A 22,265-nucleotide genomic window follows, 5' to 3' on the forward strand; every position below is an offset into this window, starting at 1 on the left:
TTCTACCTGACTCTCCACCCCATGGGTCAGAATGGAGGGCAGCAGGAACATGTGGAAGAAAATCTCCAAATGAGGAGGGAGAGGGCTCTTTGTTCCTACCCTGATGAGCCCCTCTTCCCCGTACACGGCAGACCTGGGGTATACCCCTGACCCACCTGTACAACTTCTCTGCACACTTCTAAAAGACTGCCACGAAAAGCCAGTACCCCCACCGCCCACTGCCCACCCGGGAACAGCAGGGTACACGGAGACGTTCAGAGGGACAGTTCCCACTGCACAAGAGAGACAGGAAAGAATCAAGTTCAGAAAACGTAAAACACGAATAATGAAGTTATAGTTTCACACCGAGGCATGCAAACAACTTTTTTCTCATAAAAAAAGTTCACAATGTCACACCGCGCCACTGCGTACAACACATGGTACATACTTACAAGGCAAGTTAGTATATCAAAAAATACACAAGCTGGCATTTTGTCTTCCAAGGTATCTGTCCTCAATGCTCTTGAAAGGGATGAAGGCAGTCAATTAAATTCTTGAGCCCATTTTACAGAAGAGAAGCCAGAGGCACAGAGAGATACAAAAGATGTATTCCATGTAACATGACAATAAACAGTTGTAGAAGGAATAGAAGCAAGTTCTTTGATTTTCCTTTCTCCCCACTAAGGAGGAATTCTATATATTCCAAATATGAACACATTTAATTTTGCTGTTTAAAATGGATAGCCTGATAGCTACAGTACTTCTTATCAAATAAAATTCACTAACCAGCAACTGTCTTATATACACACTTTTACACTGAATATCACTACCCAGATAAACAAGAAATAAATAATAAGAACAAAAAATAATGACAAAATAAGACTGACACTTTTAAAATTAAGAAAAATTGCCTTCTTTCTCTCATTTCTATGTTTTCATAGTTTGAAGATTAATGATCTTTCTTTTAAATCAACATCAGGATAATGTTTGCTCAAAAAGTGTATTTTTAAAAAGTCGAAATAGCCCAGAGATGTAATTTGTTATTAGTTCAAAAATTTTGGTAAACATTTTAATTACATTTATTCCTGTTTTTAAAACAATAACATTAAAAGGATAGCTGTGAAAATACTAGTTTGGGAAGGCAATTTTTTAATAAAAACTTAACAATCTCATATATCTACATTTAAAAGACAGAGAGCCGGTAACTAGAGACAAATGGGGAAGAAAAAGGAAATGATACTCTGGGGAAGACTGCCACCAACCGAAGAATTCTCACTATTAAAAGGTTTAAAAACTTTTTTTTTTCTATTTTCACTTGTACGGATATATGGGCAAGTATAAATACACTAACTCACACTCATAGGGCACTATTAAAAAAGATGTCCTCTTTCCTAATTTGTTTCCCCAAACTGGTTATACGGTTTCTAAATTTCCATTTGTACAAATGCTTGCATTTCAACTATTGGAAAACATATTACAGCCAAAACCTCGATCGTTATCATGAATAACTGACTCCTGAGGACAATTTCTACACATACTGCAGCAGCTACAGAAGGGATGCATGTTACTACATGGACTGGAAGCCTGACTGAAGACCCAGCATCGGACTGGTATCTAATTCTCAATCCTGGACCAGATTAACATGAACCGGGATGCAGAGAGTTCCTGGCACAGCTCAAACCTTTGAGCTCATCAGCATGGCAGTAAAATCTATTCATCTGTAAACTATTCTTCAATGCCACTAGTAGTACAAAACAGAACACGGGGCTGCTGGATGGCCTACTGGTCTACCAGGAAATGGATTCCACTCTTGGATAGTGGTCAGCGGATCATCATCTCTTCGCGCTCTCTGAACATCTGGTCCAAGGGACAGTGGGAAGAGGGTCATGCGTAGAGAAGTAGCTGCTGGTGTGGAATCAGAATTGTTTGGGGCTGAGCAAGAAGAGCTAACTCTTCATTATACAGAAGTTTTAGGATCATACTGCAACATGTTATTACATGAGAGCACTTAATAAAATAAACCAATTCAAAAGGCCTAAAGGGCTCAAAAAGGGGATTAACCACAAGCACATACCTATAATAGTGGTCGCTTCAAATTAATTATTTTAACTCAATTAATTCAATAAATGTTCAATTTGAAGAATACTTAACCATAATCAATGACTCAAAAGAGAGAATTCTTAATATAAGAGTTACGACCAGGAATGCTTCTCTGATGGAACAAAAAAATGTGTATGGATAAGATTTTTACCACTGGAAATAAGTACAGCCAGGACTTTCTAATATTAAGGGAGAATAATCACCCAAATTGGGACACGTGAACAAGAACAAACTTCCCTTCCCTTTATGAAACTGTCCTTGGGAGCTCCCCTCTCCCTGCTAGATGAGACGCTGCTTGATTCATGAATCGTTTCATAAAGCCAATTAGATCTTCAAATTAAGGAAGAAAAAAAGGCTTTCCTTAATAGAGGGAGGAAAATGGAAAATGGAAGTGCAAAAGGTGACACCAATTATACATAAAAATCTCTTGTAACTAGAATGTTTAGAAAGCAAATGTATTGACAAATGTCTTGAATCACAGAAAACTTTTATTTTATATCATAAATTTGAAAGTTAAATAAAACTGATGTTTATTTGAGTTTGGAAAACTAGTTTTTTTTTTTCCTCTTAAAGAATGGGGTTGAAAAGCTCACACAAGACCACAAAATATTCAAGCAAATCATCTCAAGAACCTTAAGTTTTGGGGTGCCTGGGTGATTCAGTCGTTAAGCATCTGCCTTCAGCTCAGGTCATGATCTGAGCCCCACAACCCCGCATTGGGCTCCCTGCTCAGCGAGAAGACTGCTTCTCCCTCTCCCACTCCCCCTGCTTGTGTTCCCTCTCTCACTCTCTCTGTCAAATAAATAAAATCTTAAAAAAAAAAAAAAAAAAAAAAAAAAGAACCTTAGGCTTTTTCAAAAAGTTTCATTTTCAACCAAATATCAGAACTCATTAAAATCAGTAATTTTTTCATTATGGGACTATTGAGCTCTTTTACTTGTCACTATTTCATTAACCTAGCTTGTTAACATGCTCGTAGGACAAATTATACTTTTTGAAAATCCACATCGCTTTTCCAATAATAAAGTGTTCAAATTATCACAAGTTTTACTTTATTTGAAAAAAAATAAAGAGAAAACACTTAAAATCAAAACAAGAATTACTGCCCTACATTAAAAGCTGTTTTACACAGTAAAGAAATTGATATACTTGAAGCTAAAACAATTTTTATAGTTGCTGTCCAGATTTGTATTCAAGGTGGTTTTATATTCCAACAAAAGCAGGTAAGTGCCAATAAAAACAGCATGAAGCTACAGATCAGCAAAACCAAAATGACCCCAACGAAGTCTTCCAGAGACACAGAAAAAGGATAAATACCCAGTTCTCGACTTTCATGATTATTGGAGTTACACATGGTTCTTCTCCAATTAAAAATTAAAGAGCCCAGGGGTGCCTGGGTGGCTCTGTGAGTTAAGTGTCCGACTCTTGGTTTCAGATCAGGTCAGGATCTCAGGGTTGTGAGATCGAGCTCTGTGTTGGGCTCCACACAGGGTGTGGAATCTGCCTAAGATAGTCTTTCTCCCTCTCCCCCTGCACCGTCCTCTCCCCCACCTGCTCTCTCTCTCAAAAAAATTAAAAATTTTTGAAAATTAAAAAAATGTAAAAATCCACAGAGCTTCACTTTTCTAAAACAGTCAGTCCAACTCATGCCATTGGCTGGAGCAGCCGCAAACTCAGATAGTGGGAATTCCACACAGATTAAGCTGCAGTGATAGAAAGTTGACAGGTTCCATGAGACAAGCTAAAAAAATTTAAGTTAGAAACTGTCCTCTTGCCCTGTCCTACCTCGTGCACAAAACACAACAATGTCCATTCTGAGAACAGTCCAAATCACGCAGACAGAAATACCAAGAAGTGGTTGAAAGGTTGCTTTCCTTCTCTCTGCGCAACGTGGCATCTGGAAGTCATTGGTAAATTTAAATGTTGGCAGCTTAAACTTGGCCTTCATTTGGAATGCCTCAATGTTTAACAATTTAAATTTAAAGCATAAATATTCCTTTACTGATAGCGAACAACTATTTAAATGTGGCGTGGTTCCAGATGGCCTCTAAATATACTGGGACCTTCACACTGAGATGATTCTTGCACATTATCTCTTAACCCTGCCAACCCAACCTCCCCCACATAATTTGTTGGTACCCATCAGGGATGAATGGCTGGGGATAAAACTAACATAAGTAGGAAGAACTTTCCAGTAGATTAAGACCCGTTGTTCTAACAGAAAGAGATTGTGGGAACTATTAAAAATACATTCACTGAAGGATTGGGGGTGGGAAGGACAGAGAAGCAAAGGAGATGGACAGAAACAGGCAGCAGACACTCTCAAAGAAACCGTTCACCTTAGAGATATTATATTAGGACTGCATTAGTGTCATTGTTTCTCTTCCTTTCCTAACTGATTTTCAGAGTCAGAAGAAACATGGAGAAGGGATAAAAGGAAAGAGTGTCATGATGACCCAATCGCTGTTATGGGGTAAGGCCAGCACGGCCCAACTGTGGCAAAGAGAAAAGGAAGAAAGGCTGACAACACAATGGCTAAGGGACAAACTGTGGAGGAAGCAAAATAAGAGAGGCCCACAAGGTAGGTCCCCAAAAGCAAGTGGCATTTTGCCTAGGTGCTAACTAAGTACCCAGCTACTAGTGGTGCTCACCACTCACTCTGACTCAGAGTTAACCCTTACATCCCCATGTCAGAGTTCTCAAAGACATCTCAGTTGCTAGAGAAGCCATGCATACACCGAGGACTTGCCTTGCAATGACCCGTCTGTGTCTGCCTGGGTCCTGGTGTGAGAACCTCTGACCCTCACCAAAAACCCAGAGCTCTTCCTACCAACTCAAGCTATAAGAAAAGGTCAGACAGATGATGAGCATAGATCTATCTCTTGGACAATGTGGGTGTGGGGAAGGCCCTCTGGGTTACCTGATCCCATTCTTGCTCACAGAAGGGGAAAAGAGCTCATCATACGCGCGAAAGACTCAGACAGAATAAGGCAAGGCTGATGACAAGTCATAGATGCCCTTCATTAAAAACAGCAGCTCCACAATGTGTGTGACAGATGTTAGTTCCTAGGAACGGATCATTCCACGCAAAAAAGATACGAGTCATCTGCAAACAGATCAGGAATCCAGAACTGAGGAGTCCAGGAAGGAACTTTAGAAAGGCAGACTTGAAAACAGCAACACACTCAAAGAAACTTACAAAATATCTACTTATTCTGATATTCTTGTTTTCATTTTGTTTTGAAATGGAGAAAATATATGGGGGGATGAGATGTGGGGAAACAGAAGAAATAGGATAATTAATGGGGAAGGGCATGACCGCTAGTCCCAGCAGACAAGGTGTCTAAATTCTCACAAATGCATGTCAGGTTTGGGTGGAGCTCAGCTGAGGGTCCAAGGGGCAGTATAACAAGGTCCTAAGAGTGAGATCGGTGACTCACACCCCTCCAGCACATGTTCATCTTCAGCTACTTAGAGTACTCAAAGGGAAAAGAGAAGTTGGTTCGCTGATGAGAAATTAGGGCATGGATACAACGAGACTCAGCAAGGTGATGGGTTCAATCACCGCAAAGGAAGTCAGTGGATGGCTTCAAAGACTATCTAGGCATTGACTAAGACAATCTGACACCAGATAAAATGATGCTAGCTCTTAGGATTTTGACCCCTAGCATGGCAAGGTGTCATTTTCAACTTGTCACCAACCCAAACCAGGGCACTAGCAGGTATATACTCTTCAGCAAAGCAGTGTGGGATCTGCAATCACTGGCAGGTAGCTAAAACCCATCTCCGGGATTGTGGCTCATCCCTACACCTAAGCACCCATCATCATCAAAGGTTACCAAAACATTAGGATTCCGTGTTTCAAGTAATTGCCAAATGTCTTGCCAGAGTGGTATGATAGCTAAAACAACCACTCCCAGCACAAGAATGAAACCAAAAGCTCCCTGGGCTGACCTTTGGTACCAAGTGGACGTTGATAAATATCACTCATGCAGAAATCCTAGAACTGGTACATGAGCAAACAGATCACGTGGGATCTTAGGTGGAACACCTCTCCAGGGCAATTATTTCATTTAAAATTAAAAGATGAGGGGGTGCCTGGGTGGCTTAGTTGGTTAAGTGTCCAACTCTTGACTTCGGCTCAGATCACGGTCTCAGGGTCATGGGATCAAACCCCACATCAGGCTCCACACCCAGCAGGGAGTCCCAGATTCTCATTTTCCTTCTCCCTCTGCCGCTCCCTCCTCTAAAATAAATAAATCTCTAAAAAAACAAACCGAAGATGAAAAGAACAAAGATTATCATAATTGAAACAGTTGTGATGATGATATTTTGAAAATGCGTCCTGTGTCTGGAATCCACAAACCCAACACTGCCAAACCAGGAGTGCATCCTGTTCCGTAAGCTTCCCTTGCTGAAGAACCCTCCTAAGGTTAGTATCTGTGGATCAAATATGAAGGGGAGTCCACTGCCAGTCAGTAGTTGACTTCAGGCCAACCTAAATCAGTGATATGGGGGATAGGAGAGCAAGGATCCCACTCAGATCCCCAAGTGTCCCGGTGGATCCTTACAAATCCTCTGCTTTCCCAGCAGAAATGTCCAGAAGTCAGTTCTAATACAAAGTTGGAAAACCCCAGAAGCCATTGCAGCACCTCAGTGTGCCATGACCCCCTTCCTCTGGGCTGCAGGAAATCTCAGGCATTCTTATGTTCCTAAGTTCAAAACCAAGATTCCCTATCCCACAGATGCAGGAAGACTTATCCCTGCCACACAGGTTCATCCTTAGCTGCTAGAGTCTCCTAGACAGACCGCATACAAAAACGCCCACTGTCTCTGCCTCACGATACTAGCACTAATGAGGTCAAAGCAGAGAGCAACATTAGCTGAAACAGTTTAAAAAGCCAAGTATTTGGAACGCTGATCACAGATGCAAAACTGGCTTTCATGTCAAAGAGTAACAAATAACAAGTGTCTGTTAAATCAATTGTTTTTAATTATGAAAACATGTTTCTACTGAGGCAGGAAGAAAGAACACATTCTTAATTGCCAAAATCATCCAAGTCTTTAGAATCAATTTAATGAACTCTCAATTGTATCGTAATCAAATTAATTAACAATAACACCTCCTATTCTCCTCACTGAGGATATTGAGGCCCAATTAATTCCTAGTTCTCCATAGGCTCTGTTACACATCACCCGAGAATCTGGGAGATCAGTTCCAAAAATATATGGGGTATTTATTAAATCCTGGGCAGAGCTGCCCCGAGGGCAAAGTTGACGGGACAAGCTGGCTATGTCTTGATTAAGGATGGTATCATCTTCTTCCTCTTTACTAATTACATCATTGACATACAGAGGGCATAATCTTAGCACTCACATTTTGCAAGGGCCTAAAGGTCATAAACGACAGATCATTACTTCAATACCCACGACACTGAAGTGAGATATGAGAGGAAGTCTGATGTGTAACCAATATCGGAGGCATGGCCATAAGACCACCACAACAAAAAGGACAGAAAATGTGCAGCAGGTATACCAAATACGGGGTCAGGTGATCCTCATTTAGAGTGAGGTGTACGGTTTTTCTCCAAATTACTACATAGGCTGAGATACAGATCCCAGCTTTCCTCTGAGTTCATGTCCCAAGAGATTCCAGTAGGGGCAGGTGGGGTTCACATCTCCTATCTCTTACATCAGCCAAAAAAGTACCATTTTGTCTATATTATTTATTAGGGTCTATATGCAATTCTTTTAACACAAAGAAGCCATGGTGCGAAAAACACTAGGAGCAAAAGAAACGTACATTTGAGGAGTTCCAGCCCCGACTACACGAGGAATCTGAGTTCAAAACCAAAGCTGGCAGAGGGACAGCCCTGCCACATCCTTGGGATCTGCCCACTCCTGGAGCCACTCCGCTCACATTTTTCATCTGCAACACCGCAACATTCAAGCAACCTTAAGAAGCATCCAATAATATGGCTCCACCAACCACGGATTTCTTAATTAAGCCACATGCTCGAGCCAATCAAATAAGAGTGGGTGATGCTGGAATCGAGTCTCAACTCAAAACAAGACAGCCATGATTTCTGCGCCCCAAAATGATCTGGAATATCAGACACTCGAACGGTGGCCTTCTAAAACTCAACGAGATTGCCTAACAAAGCACTCCATACCCTCAGAAAGGCGCTTTTCCACTTTAATGCCCCTCCTGTCAACTATCATTCTAGTGCTTTCAGAACAGTGTGCAAGACCAATGTTTAAGGACTAAAATGAACCTTGTCCAAGAAGGCTCACCGCTCCCACCAAAATTACTCAGAAATGGAACTTCTGGTAGAAATGGCAAGGTGTCTGCAGTGGCAGGGAAAACGAGCAACCGCCCTTTGCCGACCCCTGCGTTCCCACACGTGCAGCTGTCTGCATCAAGGAGGCCTCCCGACTGAGCAGATCGGAGCCCCACACTGCTCAGGCAAAGGCGGAGTGGGGGGCTGCTGGTATGGGCAGGCGGAGGGCTCTGGTGCTTCCCACAAGGCACGAGGGTTGACCTAGGTCTCAACTCCCAAAAGACACAAAAGGCAAAATCCAAATATCATGGGAGAGGCAGAAATGCAGGAATCGAGATCAGGTCACCAGCTTAGGATCGATCAGGAGCACTCAAATCCATGCAACAGGAGAGTTGGAAGAGTAGAGAAAACACCCTGAGGATTGAAGGAATAAGACCAATTAGGCCCATCGGCAAGAAAGGGAAAACACCCGAAACCCTTCACGTCGCTAACTCAGGCTGACCTAAGCACCTAACCTCAGACAGCCTAATCAGTCTCTCTGATTAACACAGACGACTTCTCAAGTAGAAGACTGAAAGCTCATCCATAAATATCAACCAAGACAACCTCAATATGACACGGTCCCACCCCAACCTACCTGCCCACCATCCGCTCCATTCGCCCGAGACGTTGACAGCTTCACTCCAGGGGTACCCCTATAAGTAACAATCCCACTGCCTTCCACCTTTAGGGGTATCAATTTCCTCCCTTTAGATTCCCTCTCATCTGCATTCTTTTCTACTCTTCCCTGTCGACAAGCCCACAGACAGGCAGAAGCAGACCTTCGAGAGTCAATTTGGACACGGTCTGTTAGGAAACAACCGGGAAGCTGGTCGTCCAGCGTGGGTGCAAGGTCTCTGCTGCAGGCAGGGTCACGTGAAGGCCACGCTGTCAGGTGCTAAAGGCTCAGGGCTCCCTCTGTCAGCAGCCTGAATCCGTCACACTGTTCCATTCCAGCCCACGGGCCTGAGCTGCGACCCGCAGCCACTCTTCCTAACGCTTTATTCCTGCCTCCCCGGATTTGCTCTGGCATGCTGATTCTGATCATCGTGGACCTGACTCTGCTGGCTGTTTCTCCCAGATCCCAATTCCTCTGACCCCAGCCCAGAAACGTAATCATCAGTCAGTGGTTATTCCACCATCGTGCAAAATGGGACCTGAAATGAACGTTATTTGCAGAGGATGCTGAGCAAAGCCTGACGTTCCCAACCAGAGTCGAAGGTCGTCCTTCCTGAGCTTCAGAAAATCCTCCAGCAGGAATGGCTTTGCCCTCCACAGCCCCGTGACTCAGTCACTCAAGCAGTTAGACAAACCAGTCATAACACTCCCACCCGCAGAAGAGTTAAGACCTGTTTCCCAGCCGTGTACAATTAAAACTGAAGGGTCAAAACTTTCCCCGTCTTAGGGCCTAATGCAGAACCTCCCTGGCAGCTTGAAGAACTGGCCTCAGGCCAAAAGGTCATGAAATTGTTGTCAGTACAACTCTTACATAGGCTGTGTGTTATCTTGCTGAATCTGATTTATTAGATCGTAACTGGTTTTTAAATTACATCTTGAAGATCACTGTTTCTGGTAACTAACAAATCATCTTGCCAAGCATTTCTTCTATGTGGCAAAATAAATTTGGGGAAGGGTTCCCTCAAAACTAAAAACGAGGAAGAAGAAGAAGAAGAAAAATCAGACTAATACCACAGCTCACTTTCGTACAAATACTGCAAGTAAATCTTAAGGATAATGTATTTCCAAGCTAAGCTTAATATCTAATCCAGTAATCCCTCCACAAGAAAGTGCATATTAAACACTAGTATAGAGGCACTTGAGGTACATTTCTCATTTACCAAAACAATGGAAAACTCACAGGAGTGGGAACCACTGTCTCCTCCTCTTTTAAATCTGCGTAGTCCTTATCTCGAAGCTAAACACCGCGGGTCCTTAGTCATCAAGCTGTCTACCTGGAAAATGTCAAATCGAACTCCTGAACCACACACTGCCTCTGTGTGTGTACTTATCAATGTGGTCCATGGGCCTACATGATAAAGGAACAAACTCTCTCAGGTGTGACAACAAGATACACATTTAAAAACTGTAGGGGAACCTGGGTGGCTCAGTCAGTGAAACGTCTGCCTTTGGCTCAGGTCATGATCTCAGGGTCCTGGGATGGAGCCCCGCAACGGGCTCCCTGCTCAGTGGGGAGCCTGCTTCTCCCTCTCCCTCTGCCCCTCCCTGCTGCTGGTGTTCTCTCTCTCTTTTTCTAATAAATAAAATCTTTAAAAAAATAAAAATTGTAGTAGATGGCATCTATAAATCATCAAATTGGTATTAAGGAAGAAACCCTCTTCAAGGATTGTATGATGTCATGGAATCCAATTGCTATGCCCCACCGACATATCGGTGGAGAGGTCCTATCACCACCCTCCGCATGCTAAACTAACATACTTGCTCAAGAATTCAAGGGGATAAACAAAGGGAGACAGTATCAACTGGGAGGTACAGATGTGACAGTTACCAATCTGGAGGTCCCACAACCACCTCAGAAGTACTTCTTAAGAGCTGGGATTTTTTTTTTTAAGATTTTATTTATTTATTTATTTATTCGACAGAGATAGAGACAGCCAGCGAGAGAGGGAACACAAGCAGGGGGAGTGGGAGAGGAAGAAGCAGGCTCATAGCGGAGGAGCCCGATGTGGGGCTTGATCCCACAATGCCGGGATCACGCCCTGAGCCGAAGGCAGATGCTTAACCGCTGTGCCACCCAGGCGCCCCTAGAGCTGGGATTTTTAAAGGGATTCCAACAGGGCTCTCAAAATAAGGTCAAATTGCAAGTGGCAGACAGCAATTTCCTATATTCACTCTTAAATTCCTTCAAAACTTGAACAAGCATCGCACAGTTCCAAATGTTCTCAAATTAAGAAAAACTTTTTTCAAGTCACAATGAAGTCCCTCCCTTCTCTACTTTGAAAACCTACGGACCATGGCTCAAGTCTGTCCAGATTACTAAAACAGATTATGATGTTGATCAACATGGTAAAGCAGAGAGCACAGACTGAAAAAAAGCAGTATGTATTTATTTAAAAGTTCTTTCTGTAGCATCTGGAAGAAAGTTTAGAACTTCAGTTATATAGGCCCGCTCCCCCTTAAGACCCAGCCAAGGAAAAGCAGAAGTCACGCACAGGTAGCTCAGAAGAGCAATGCGACACTCGTCCAAAAGGATGTAAACAAAATGACTTTCCACTTACACTGCAGTGGCATAAATAAAAATGGAGAAATCATTTCACATTGCAAGAAAAACACTATCTTATTTCAACAGATAATCCAAAGCAGAGGTCTTAGCCTGTGCTTCCTTAGAGGTCCACCAGTTCTATGCAAAATCTGGTCAACGTATGCATCATCCTAAGAAAAAAGTCTATAGGTGTCAGCACATCACGAAAGAACGATGACCAAAAACAAGGTTAAGAACCTATAAGGAGAATCATAAAATTTTTCCCCGTCATTAATTTCTCATTAGTTTCATATGACCCAACAAACAGAAACGCTCAACAATGAAGGAGGCAAACAGGGTTAGAGTAACATTTTGCTCACAATAAACTTCAGCACAGACAGCATTTCATATTAATGTGATACAAATCCACTCCCAAAAGTCAATTATGAAACTGAGGCTCCTCCCCTATCAGGTCAGTGTGACAAACTCTCCAAATAGGGCGTTGACAGGAAGATGAGTAGCTCAGACCGTCTGTAGACCCATTCTCAATTGTGTAAACTGAGGCGTTACTGGTTCCCCAAGGATTTTAAGTTGGATAAGGGAACGACCATATCTCATTTGTCCTTTTTCTTTTTAAACTGCTGCCCCCAACACTGTCGATCTTCCCGTAAGATCTTACACACAGCAAACCTCAGTTCAACATCTAAACAGACGAACACATTACAACTACACAGGCCCACAGGCGTCGGATGGAAACCATCGGTTCATAACAGGTACCCACGTCAGCCTGCCAGGTACAGTCTATGGGCCAATCTCCATTTCTGGCCATTTTTGATTTTCTTTTTTTTTTTAAATGAACATATGAAGTGGCATGGCACTCACAGTAAGGACAGAAGGTGACAGCGTTATCACAAGGTATGCATTTCGATACAACCTTCAAGCCGGGGAACAGGGCAGTACTGAGTGGAGATGAAATAAACAGTCAGGAGCTGAGCCGGTCAGGACCGAGTAAGGTTGAGGTTAGTGGCAACAGCATGTGCGTGGTTTCCAGGAAACCTTCAGTGAGACTGCTGTTAGCCCTAGCCCCGCACCTTGCCCAACCCAGTGCACTGCCTCTTCTTCCAGCTCCCCGCCTGGCTCAGGGCAGCACTGCCCTGCTCCCAGGGGTGCAGCCGCCCGGCCTGAACTCACCTTGGCAGTGGAAGGGCCTGAAGTTTAAAACACGTTAATGCATCACGCCAAAAGTGCAGTGAACATGCGCGCTTCATACACTCGTGTTTCCAGAGCGATAGCAAACATGCCACCAACAAGACAACCTCTGTACAAAACACCCTCAAAGGATTTGGAGAAACAGTTGTACAAACACCCATGTTTACCACACAAGCAAGAACAGAACAACAGGGGTATCACTACACCAAGAAATTGCACCTAATGGAGGAAAGCGCCAAAAAGAATGATGGGCATCACCTACTTTAACTGCCATTATTTGCCCACTTGGTTTGTGGACCATTTTGTTGACAGAACCATAAGCTCCTCGTCCAATTTCTCCAAGGTCTTTCAAGTCCTCCGCAGTGAAATCCCAGTGTTGCTCAGGGGAGATCTTCAGTTTTCCTGACGATTCAATGCTGTGTGTTCTCAGTCTCTCTCTGTTAAAATATTGGGAAGCAATTTTTCCACATTTTAAATAGGTTTTGACTTTTTTCTTATAGCTAGCACTGATGAATGCGTGGGAAAATCTGTTTTTCAAGTTGCTAACACAGTCTGACCTCCAGGTTTTTGGAGTTTTTTGTTTACGTCGTCTTGGTTTTTTACACACTGAACTCATTAAGAAAGGCCTAAACTTAGGGAGTCAATAAACACAGCTTTAATGCGATTCAGAAAACCAAGTTTCCAGTTACTGAAGAAAGGAATTCTGTAGACCAGTTTTCATTTCCAAATACAAGATCTTTTTCAAACTGTGCAAAACTGCGTTATCCAGTGCAGAATCCCAGGAGCTATGAACCTCATTTCCAAAAAGTTCTTATCCTACCTTACCTGACATCGATGACCCCAGGCCCTCCATCCTTAGTACAGCTGCTACTGAACTTTGCTGGATATTAGAATGACCTGGCGAGATTCTTAAAATCCAGATGCCCAGGTAACATCTCACAGCAATTAAATCAGAATATCTGGGGACAAGAGTCAAAGCACAGTATTTTTAAAGATCCCCAGGTGATTTGGGCCATGTTTGGGAACTAGCACCTTACCACACTGCCCTGTTCCTGCTAACGCCACGCTGAGGTAGGCGGATAGTTAAATGAATGGCCAGCTGGTTCTAAGAGAAAAACTGTCATGGACCAATCAAATCTGAAACCCTTCAGCCTAGATATAGCGATGAGGTGAAAAACAAATGCTTTGTGGACAAAAATCTCGTTGTGGATTTTCATGAAATTAAAACAACATCTCCAAAATTCCAACCTGGAGATCAAAGCATTAACCTGTAATCATGCTTTGTAAAAAAGCAAATCCAATGAAAAATGTAAAAACAATCTCATTCCTCTCTCTCTCCTCCTGCCCCCCCAACACACCAATGGGTAGGAATGAACTGGATCAAACTAGAGCATGCAAGATACATAGAGAAAAAGATTCCACTGACAATCATCTATGTTTTGTCAATTTCATATTAAGTGGTTGGACTCTTTAAAATCTGATCTGGTAATAAAAGCAAGAAAAATTTACATGCTTGGTTATTTATTTTTCTTCTTGAAAAATTTAGAAATGTTTTCTCAGGTTAGCAGAACTGTTTTTGTAGCTACTTTTAAGGTTCTCAAAATATTCAGAATTTTAAAATCATTTCCCCAGAATTATCGTATGTACTAATATTAATAGTAACCATGATTCAGGGTTATAGTTCAAAGACTAATACACTTTGTCTAAATAACCACGTAGTGCATCCAAATGCCAGATTCCCAGATCATAATAAGTCAAAATACCAGTTTTATTCACAGAAGCTCTTTTCTGCTTACAACATACTCTCACCAGTCAAGCCTACTGACTAATTTTCTTAGCAATCTTTTTCATGACATAGAAATACCTAACACAAAGGAGTTCATTTGCAATAATTATTGTTCTATGATCACTGGCAAGTAAACACCATCTGTGTGGCTCAGTTCAACCAATGGTGAAATAAATACACAGCACTGGCCAATCACTGAGGGTAGCTGAAAAAAAGTTAGTTTCAATTACGTGCAAATTGGAAGCAACATTTTTACATTATTCACTAATTCATGGGGTGTGGCAAATGGGCTCTAAGGTGATTCCCATGAGCTGCACTTCCCTGGGGTTCACAGCACTGCGTAAGCTCCTCTTTCTGAGTGTGGACAAGACCCACAACTTGCTTCTAGCCAACAGAATACAGCAAAGGATGTCAATCTCATGAATACATTGTGTTAGATAGCATCTGTTGCTGGCATTCCTGAGACATGGAGTATTTCACTACTATATAAACCACACAACAAGTTATAATATTAATTATTATTGTAAGATCAATTTTTAGAATTATGGAATATCTTCTAATAGCTTGATTACTGCTACTTGATAATCTGCTGTGTAGTCTCTGGATGAGGTCTTTTTTTTTTTTTTTTGAAAGTGAACAGATTGACAGCTAAGGGATGCAAGTTATCTTCTTGGGCTAACACAAATGTTCAAAAACTGAGTAAGCTGACAGGAGCATAACTCTGAATACAGGAAAAGCAACTGAAGTGTATAGTCTAAGGGGTAAATTGTATGGTACATGAATTAGATCTCAATAAAGCTGCTAAAACAAAAGATGAACAGCAGAGTGTGGCTATTCCCCAGAGTCCATCTTCTCATTTAACAGAAAAAGTTGTGAAAACCAGAGAAAAACATGCTATGGTTATGCCATCATGAAGGCAAGTTCCTGGAGTCTCCACTCATACAAGGCTGGCCATCTTTCCTGTGAGACTGAGTCCAATTTCACAGTCATTGTTTGAAGAGTTAGTCCAATCCCAATGGCTTCCAAAGAAGGAGTGGACAGAGATGTGGCACTGTGGTGACCACACCTAGAAGCCTGACCTGACCTTTTACCATTACACTGGAGCAGTCAATCACAGAGGCAACTGTACTGAGTGTCCAAAACCTTGGCAGCAGTTTTTTACCTTGGGGCAAATGTGTCAAACAGGGTTTAAGTGCTACTTCTACTAGACAGGGTCGAAAATTCCCATATTTCATATTAATTTCTTACCTGAAATTTAGTTCAGCTCAACGCCACTAACCTGTAAGTTAGCCCCAATGCCTCTGCCTCATCAGTAACTAAGTTCAGCCTCCGACTTTTTATTTACTCTTATATTCATCCTTCTGAAATGCATATAAAGTGCTCCACATGAGCAATTCTTAACCCAAGCATCTCACCACTCCCTCTGTTGGGCTCTCTTCAAGAAACAAGGAAGGGACTGAGGTTCCAAGGCTCAAATTCACCCAAATCTCATAGAGGACCACAATCACCAGCCCCATATCTAACCACGTACACAGAAAAGTCCCTAAGTAAATCGGTAACATTCTCCTCTGGATTTAAAGGTCTTTAATATGAAAACAAGTTAGAGTGGTCTTTGTTGTAATAGGTCTTGTAATTAGACTATCGAATGATACACATTCTAGTTTAAAAATTAGCTATACACTTGTATTTTTTAATGCCTACAGATCACGAATCTGATTGAAAGGGCACCTCTGCTGAACACAGTATTTCCAACAGCAGCATTTGGGGATAGACATTAACACCAGGGAAGCTGTTCCAATACAGACTGATGTCACCATTACAGTATTTTCTCCCATATAAAGGTAAGTAGAACTCTAGTGGCAATAATAAACTTTGGTGAAATCTACAGACACAAAGGTCTGAAACCTAAAAAAAACCAAACACAATAAACTTTACTAATTGATTGGAATCAAATTTGGAAAATCAATTCATGGACACGCTGCATCTTACTACCAGATTCATGGATTATCATAAATAGGCTGGGTCCATGTCCCCTGTGGTTAGTATGTTCACGTTCCTTTTCAAAAGACTCTATTCCCTGGTTTTGTAAAGGGATGACACAGGAATGACCAAATAAATAAATAAATAAAATTTTAAAAAATAAAAAAATTAAAAAATAATAAATAAAATAAAGATTCTAAGGCTTACCTCTTCCAATTGTTTAAGGGAACACTTTTTCCCCTCCCCCATGGTTCGTCTTTCCATGGAGAGGGATCGGGTCTGTCACCCGAGCCTTTACTGACTGACCAGCGAACGTGGAAGAAGAAACTGAACACACTCGGTTCAGTTCCCCTCTTTTGAAGCCAGACGTCCTCCAGAGAGGGTACATATGCTCTGGCTATTCCTCTGCCATGCCTTATAAGAGGCTGCCACTCAAGGGATGGGTAAGTCTAATTATGTGGGGCCAGGAGGAGTTAGCGAACTATTCTGGCTTCAAATACAGAGCTACATTTCCAATCTTATCAAGAAAGCCTGGGTGACTCAGTCAGTGAAGCATCTGCCTTCAGGTCAGGTCATGATCCTGGGGTCCTGGGATAGAGCCCCGCATCAGGCTCCCTACTCCCCGCTCATGATATCACTCTCTCTCTCTCAAATAAATAAAATCTTAAAAAAAAAAAAAAGACTACGATAAATCTTGGGGCGCCGGCATGGCTCAGTTAAGAGTCTGACTCTTGGTTTCGGCTCAGGCTCAGGTCATGATCTCAGGTCATGAGATCAAGCCCTGCTTCAGGCTCCATCTCAGGCAGGGAGTCTGCTTGGGATTCTCTCCCTCTCCCCCCCCAACCTGGCACACAGGTAAGCCCACTCTCTCTCAAATAAATAAATAAATTCTTTAAAAAAAGAAAAAAGAATATGATAAATCTTATAATCTCCTATGTCTGGCTCCTGCATCTCTCTCAATTGGTGCCAAACAAAAATGGAAAGGAGGCTTTTTCATTTTTTACTGGACTTCCATATACCCAAAACACAAAATTTTAAAAAATGTTAAAGTATTGGATAGTAAGAAAATGAAATGCAATCATGCAATTTCTCGAGTTCAGAGAGAATAAATGATTTCCATGTCACCTAAGAGCTTCCAGGCGCCAAGAGTTTCAGAGCTCTGCCAACTGACCCTACAACCTACAACCAACCCCCTTTAGCCCCCTTGCAGAAGTTCATAGAAGTATAAAAGACAAATATTGTTAGTGACCTGAGTTATACCTGTAGCTTCAAAGCCCTGGTTTATTCCACTTCTAGAAAAAGCTCACCAAGAGTCTCAAGGGCAACAAGGAGATGATGTGCAGTCTGCTGATGGTGATTTCCGTCCTAAAATACAAGTTCTGCCCTAAACTAAAGCAGGCCTAGAGAAAAAAATATATGAACAGCAGAAAACACACTCAAGAAGAAGACTGGGAAAAAGCAAAAACCAGCAGCAAGGTAAAACTGCCTTTAGCTACACTCTTAAGGACAAAAAGGTTTCCTGACTTCTCTTTGGGGTATCACTTTCTTGAGAATGGAGACTGTGTTTTATCAGCAATAACTTCTAACTCTCTCTCCCCCTCCCAGTTCTCCATGGGTAATCTTCTACAGAGTATCCTGAGCTGCTGCTTTCAGTGAATACTCCACAGGGCTCCAGCCTCAAGCACCTGATGATGCCATCCACCCAGGGAACTGAGCCCGCTGCCACCCAACCCCCATCCTTTTCTTCCTGGTAAGTTCTTCCTTTGCTGGGGCAGCAATACACCCAGCTAACATGCTACACTTCCTGCTATGGGATGAATTGTGCCCAAGCCCTTATCCTCTCTTGCCAAAATTTATGTCAAAGCCTTAACCTCCACTGTGACTGTATGGGAGACAGGGCCTATAAGAAGGTTAAGTAAGGTTAAATGAGGTCATAGGATGGAGCCCTGATCTGATATAGGATTAGTGTCCTTATAAGAAGGACACCACACAGTTGTTCCTAGTGGAGAGTGTCTCTCCCCCACCCTCATGCTTACGCAAAGGTCATGTGAGCAAGATGGCGGCCACCTACAAGCCAAGAGAAGAATCCTCAGAATGAAGCCCACCTTGTCAGCACCCTGATCTGCCCAGCCTCCAGAACCACTGGAAATAAATTTCTGTTGTTTAAGCCACCCGATCTGTAGTATTTTGTTATGATGGCCCAAGCAGACAAAGAAGTCAAACCTCCTTGCAGTTAGAAGCAGTAATATAAATGGAGTATTTAAAAGGAGCTGACCCAGCTGGAAGGAAGGTTTTTTTTTTTTCCTTCCTCCCTCCCCCATCTCCTTCTTATTGCCTAGAATGTTGGTGATGGCCGGAGTTCCAGCCACCCACAAGGCCCTTGACAAGGGAAATCACGTACTGAGAATGAGGGAGCAAAAAATTAAAGCTCTCTCGACTCTGATGACCGTGAAGCCATTACACCAACCCTAGGCCTGCCTACCTCCAGACTGCATCTCCAGAAAGAAAGAAACTGTCTGATTTAAGCCATCATTTGTCTTCATGTTGTTTATATGCAAACTGACTCATTTCCAGTTAATACAGCCCCTAACACTATTTTATTTCCCAGGGACTGTCCTGGAAGGAGGTATCCAGCATCTGGAAGTGGCGGGGAGAGAGGGAACAGGCCACAGTTTGGTCATCACACTGACTGGGAAGTGCTATGAGCATTTAGTATGACGGCCAATGACGCGACTGGCTTCAGACCCACAGGCCAGTTACAAACAGGACAAAAACACTTCTTGAATAAAATCCTTAGCTCTGGTATCCCTGATTTCTTACAGCCCATCTAAATCCCATACCTAATCTTTTGTGTTCCCAGAGACCAGCAGTTCCCTACTTAGGGCAAACAACACACACGTAGATAGACAGAAACAACTGACACAGATACTATGGGCATCGCAAACAAGTGGAATAGGTGTGCTTTTTACAAAACATGCAAAATGATGGGTAGAATGCTCGAATCTACGCAATACAGACCTTATTAAAATACAACTCAATATACAGAAATTACTTTTTGAAACCAGGGGATCATTTTGTTACATAAAAATCTGAAAACTGTAATTTCTGAGCCCACATGTTTGCACAGAAGTCCTTTGTGTACCTTCTTTGACGGCCGATCCTCTGGATAGAAATGACCAATTTGTCTAGTTACTACTTAGCGAACCACTGCATTCTAGCCATCATCCTTTCACTGCCCCAGACTCATTTACACATTTCTGAAATCCTACAGACTCCCCCCCAAAAAAAACACAAAAAACTGTGATATAATGTTCAGAGCACTCATCAGACTGGGCACTGAGAAAAGCTTTATTTCTATCTAAAGTGTCTAATAAAGCTGCCCGGGGCTTTGCGCATAGGTGGGTCGACCTGTTTTCTGAAGAATTACAGGTGCCCCCACCCTCTGCTAAATCCAGGGTTCTGCTGTGCTAATCCAGCAGCAGGACAAGTACTCAAACCTCTTTTCTCACCAGACCATGTCATCCTAAATCCCTCCTAAAGCCACACAGGTAAAAGAGAAAGGAAAAACGGAAAACTCCATCATAATCCAGAGGAAGCCACTCTCGACAATTCAGCACGTACCCTCTGTGTCTTTCTGTACTACGGGGACAGGTTACAAAATGAGATCTCATGCCTATTGCTTGATAGACTTCATATGATTCTGACCTTTTAGCCCTGACCTGGTCCACATGGTCACTTGCTGTGCGGCATGGCTCGTCGGCCCTGAGTCAGTGGCACCAGCAGCCAGTGCCCACAGAGCCCAGGCCGCAGCACGCTTTCCCTCATGCCAGCCTGAAAGGTGAGAAGGGTGAGAGCACACTTTTAAGTTGCATTTTGATTTCTTACCCTTGGAGTCGGACACTCTTCGCCATCTGGTGAACAAGTGTTTCTTCGTTGGTTAACTGCCTGAGGGAACTCCCCTGAGCCCTCCTTGCCCAGCGTTTGCTTTGCTGCTGCTGCTTCTGACAGACATCCTTTATTAACATGCAGATTGACTCTTGGTCCTGCATTGTAAATATTTCTCCAGGGCGCTGTCTACCTCCCCATTCTATTTATGAATTTATATATGTAAAAAAATCAGGGAGCGCCTGGGGGGCTCCGTTGGTTGAGCGTCGGACTTTGATTTTGGCTCAGGTCATGATCTCAGGGTCATGAGATCAAGCCCCGCATCGGGCGTGCCCAGAGTGTGCTTAAGATTCTCTCTCTCCCTCCGTCCCTTACCCATGCCCCCCACCCCACGGGTGCACACGCAGCACTCTCTCTCTGAAATAAACAAAAATCTTTTTTAAAAAATTCAGAAATGTGTATGCTTTCAAATCGATCACTCCATTCCATTCTTTTCTTTTGCTATCATGCAGTATCCTTTAAGTTCACTTGCACGTGTGACGTGGACTTCATTCCACCACTGCATTTTCAGTTTCCTGGCAACGTCGTCTTTTCTCTATCACCCTATCAGTAATCCTGTTCCCCATTTGTCCACATTTGCTCTCCCCTCGAGATCTGTCAATCCTCTCTTTATAAACACCATGACGACTTCTATTCTAATAGGAATGCTGCAAAATATCACATTCGGAGATGCTCTTTGCCCCAAAGTCATGAAGATATGGCTCCCCAGTTCCCTAATTCCTGCTCCCATCTCACAAGGAGGATCCGTGTGGCACTTGTGCCTGGGCGACTGCACAGCATCAGCACACAGACTTCCTCTCACACCTGAAACAACTACACAAAACAGACAAAATACAAGACGGTCTTGAAGACACTGGACATCAGACAACAAAGGGCACTGAACTCCGACAGACAAGAAATACACAAGGTGAGCCCTATAACTGCCCCCAGCTTCCTGCCTGGAAGGGCTCACAGACTGCGATGGGGGTCAGGGGGCTCTTGCCAGTATTCCTGTGTTGAGGAGCTGGATCTGAGCACCTGAGGAGACCAAGGGAGCTAGAGTCCGAGAGCAGAATACCGGATAAGAGAGAGCTGCACAGAAAGAGAAGTCCACAAATATGTGCAGAGCCCTCCTTGGTCAGCACACTCTTACAAAGAACCATCCAAAAGGATTAGCGGGAAAATACCCAGGCTGGAGCAGTACTCAGAACAGCCACCAAAGCTAAAATGAAAGACCCAAAGGATCCAACTATTTCCAAGTAACTTAACCGAAGAACAAAGCTTAGAAATATTTATAAGAATGCAAAACCAGGGGTGCCTGGGTGGCTCAGTTGATGAAGCGTCTGCCTTTGGCTCAGTTCATGATCTCAGGATCCTGGGATTGAGCCCCATGTGTGGCTCCCTGCTCAGCAGGGAGTCTGCTTCTCCCTCTCCCTCTGCCCCTCTCCCCACTCATGCTCTCTCCCTCTCTCTCTCTCAAATAAATAAAAATCTTAAAAAAGAAGAAGAAGAAGAATACAAAAACATCCAGCACCCAATATCTGGCCTGCAACCTAAAACTCACCCAGTATGCAGAGAAGCAAAATTACACAACCCAAACCAAAGAGAAAAATCGGTCAGTTCTAACGGATTCAGAAATGACAGGGATGCTAGAATTAGTAGACAAGGACACTGAAACTGTGTTGATTACTGTATTCTAAGTGTTTGAGAAACTAAAGGACAGAGAGAATACATTAAACAAACATGGAATATACAAAAAAGAGCCAAA

At 42.8% G+C, this 22,265-nt stretch overlaps 1 protein-coding gene across 4 annotated transcripts in view; it reads right to left on the reverse strand.

Moving 5' to 3' along the window:
- Window positions 1-22,265, reverse strand: part of MAP2K4 (mitogen-activated protein kinase kinase 4) — a 139,657-nt gene that overhangs the window by 52,334 nt on the left and 65,058 nt on the right. For all 4 annotated transcript variants that reach the window (XM_026521023.4, XM_044391782.3, XM_057311313.1 and 1 more), the window contains one exon: window positions 13,070-13,244. In XM_026521023.4, coding sequence (XP_026376808.1) covers window positions 13,070-13,244 — 175 coding nt within the window. The remainder of the gene's footprint in view (window positions 1-13,069; window positions 13,245-22,265) is intronic.

The sequence above is a fragment of the Ursus arctos genome, unplaced genomic scaffold (genome assembly GCF_023065955.2).
Source record: "Ursus arctos isolate Adak ecotype North America unplaced genomic scaffold, UrsArc2.0 scaffold_14, whole genome shotgun sequence".
Lineage (NCBI taxonomy): Eukaryota > Metazoa > Chordata > Mammalia > Carnivora > Ursidae > Ursus > Ursus arctos.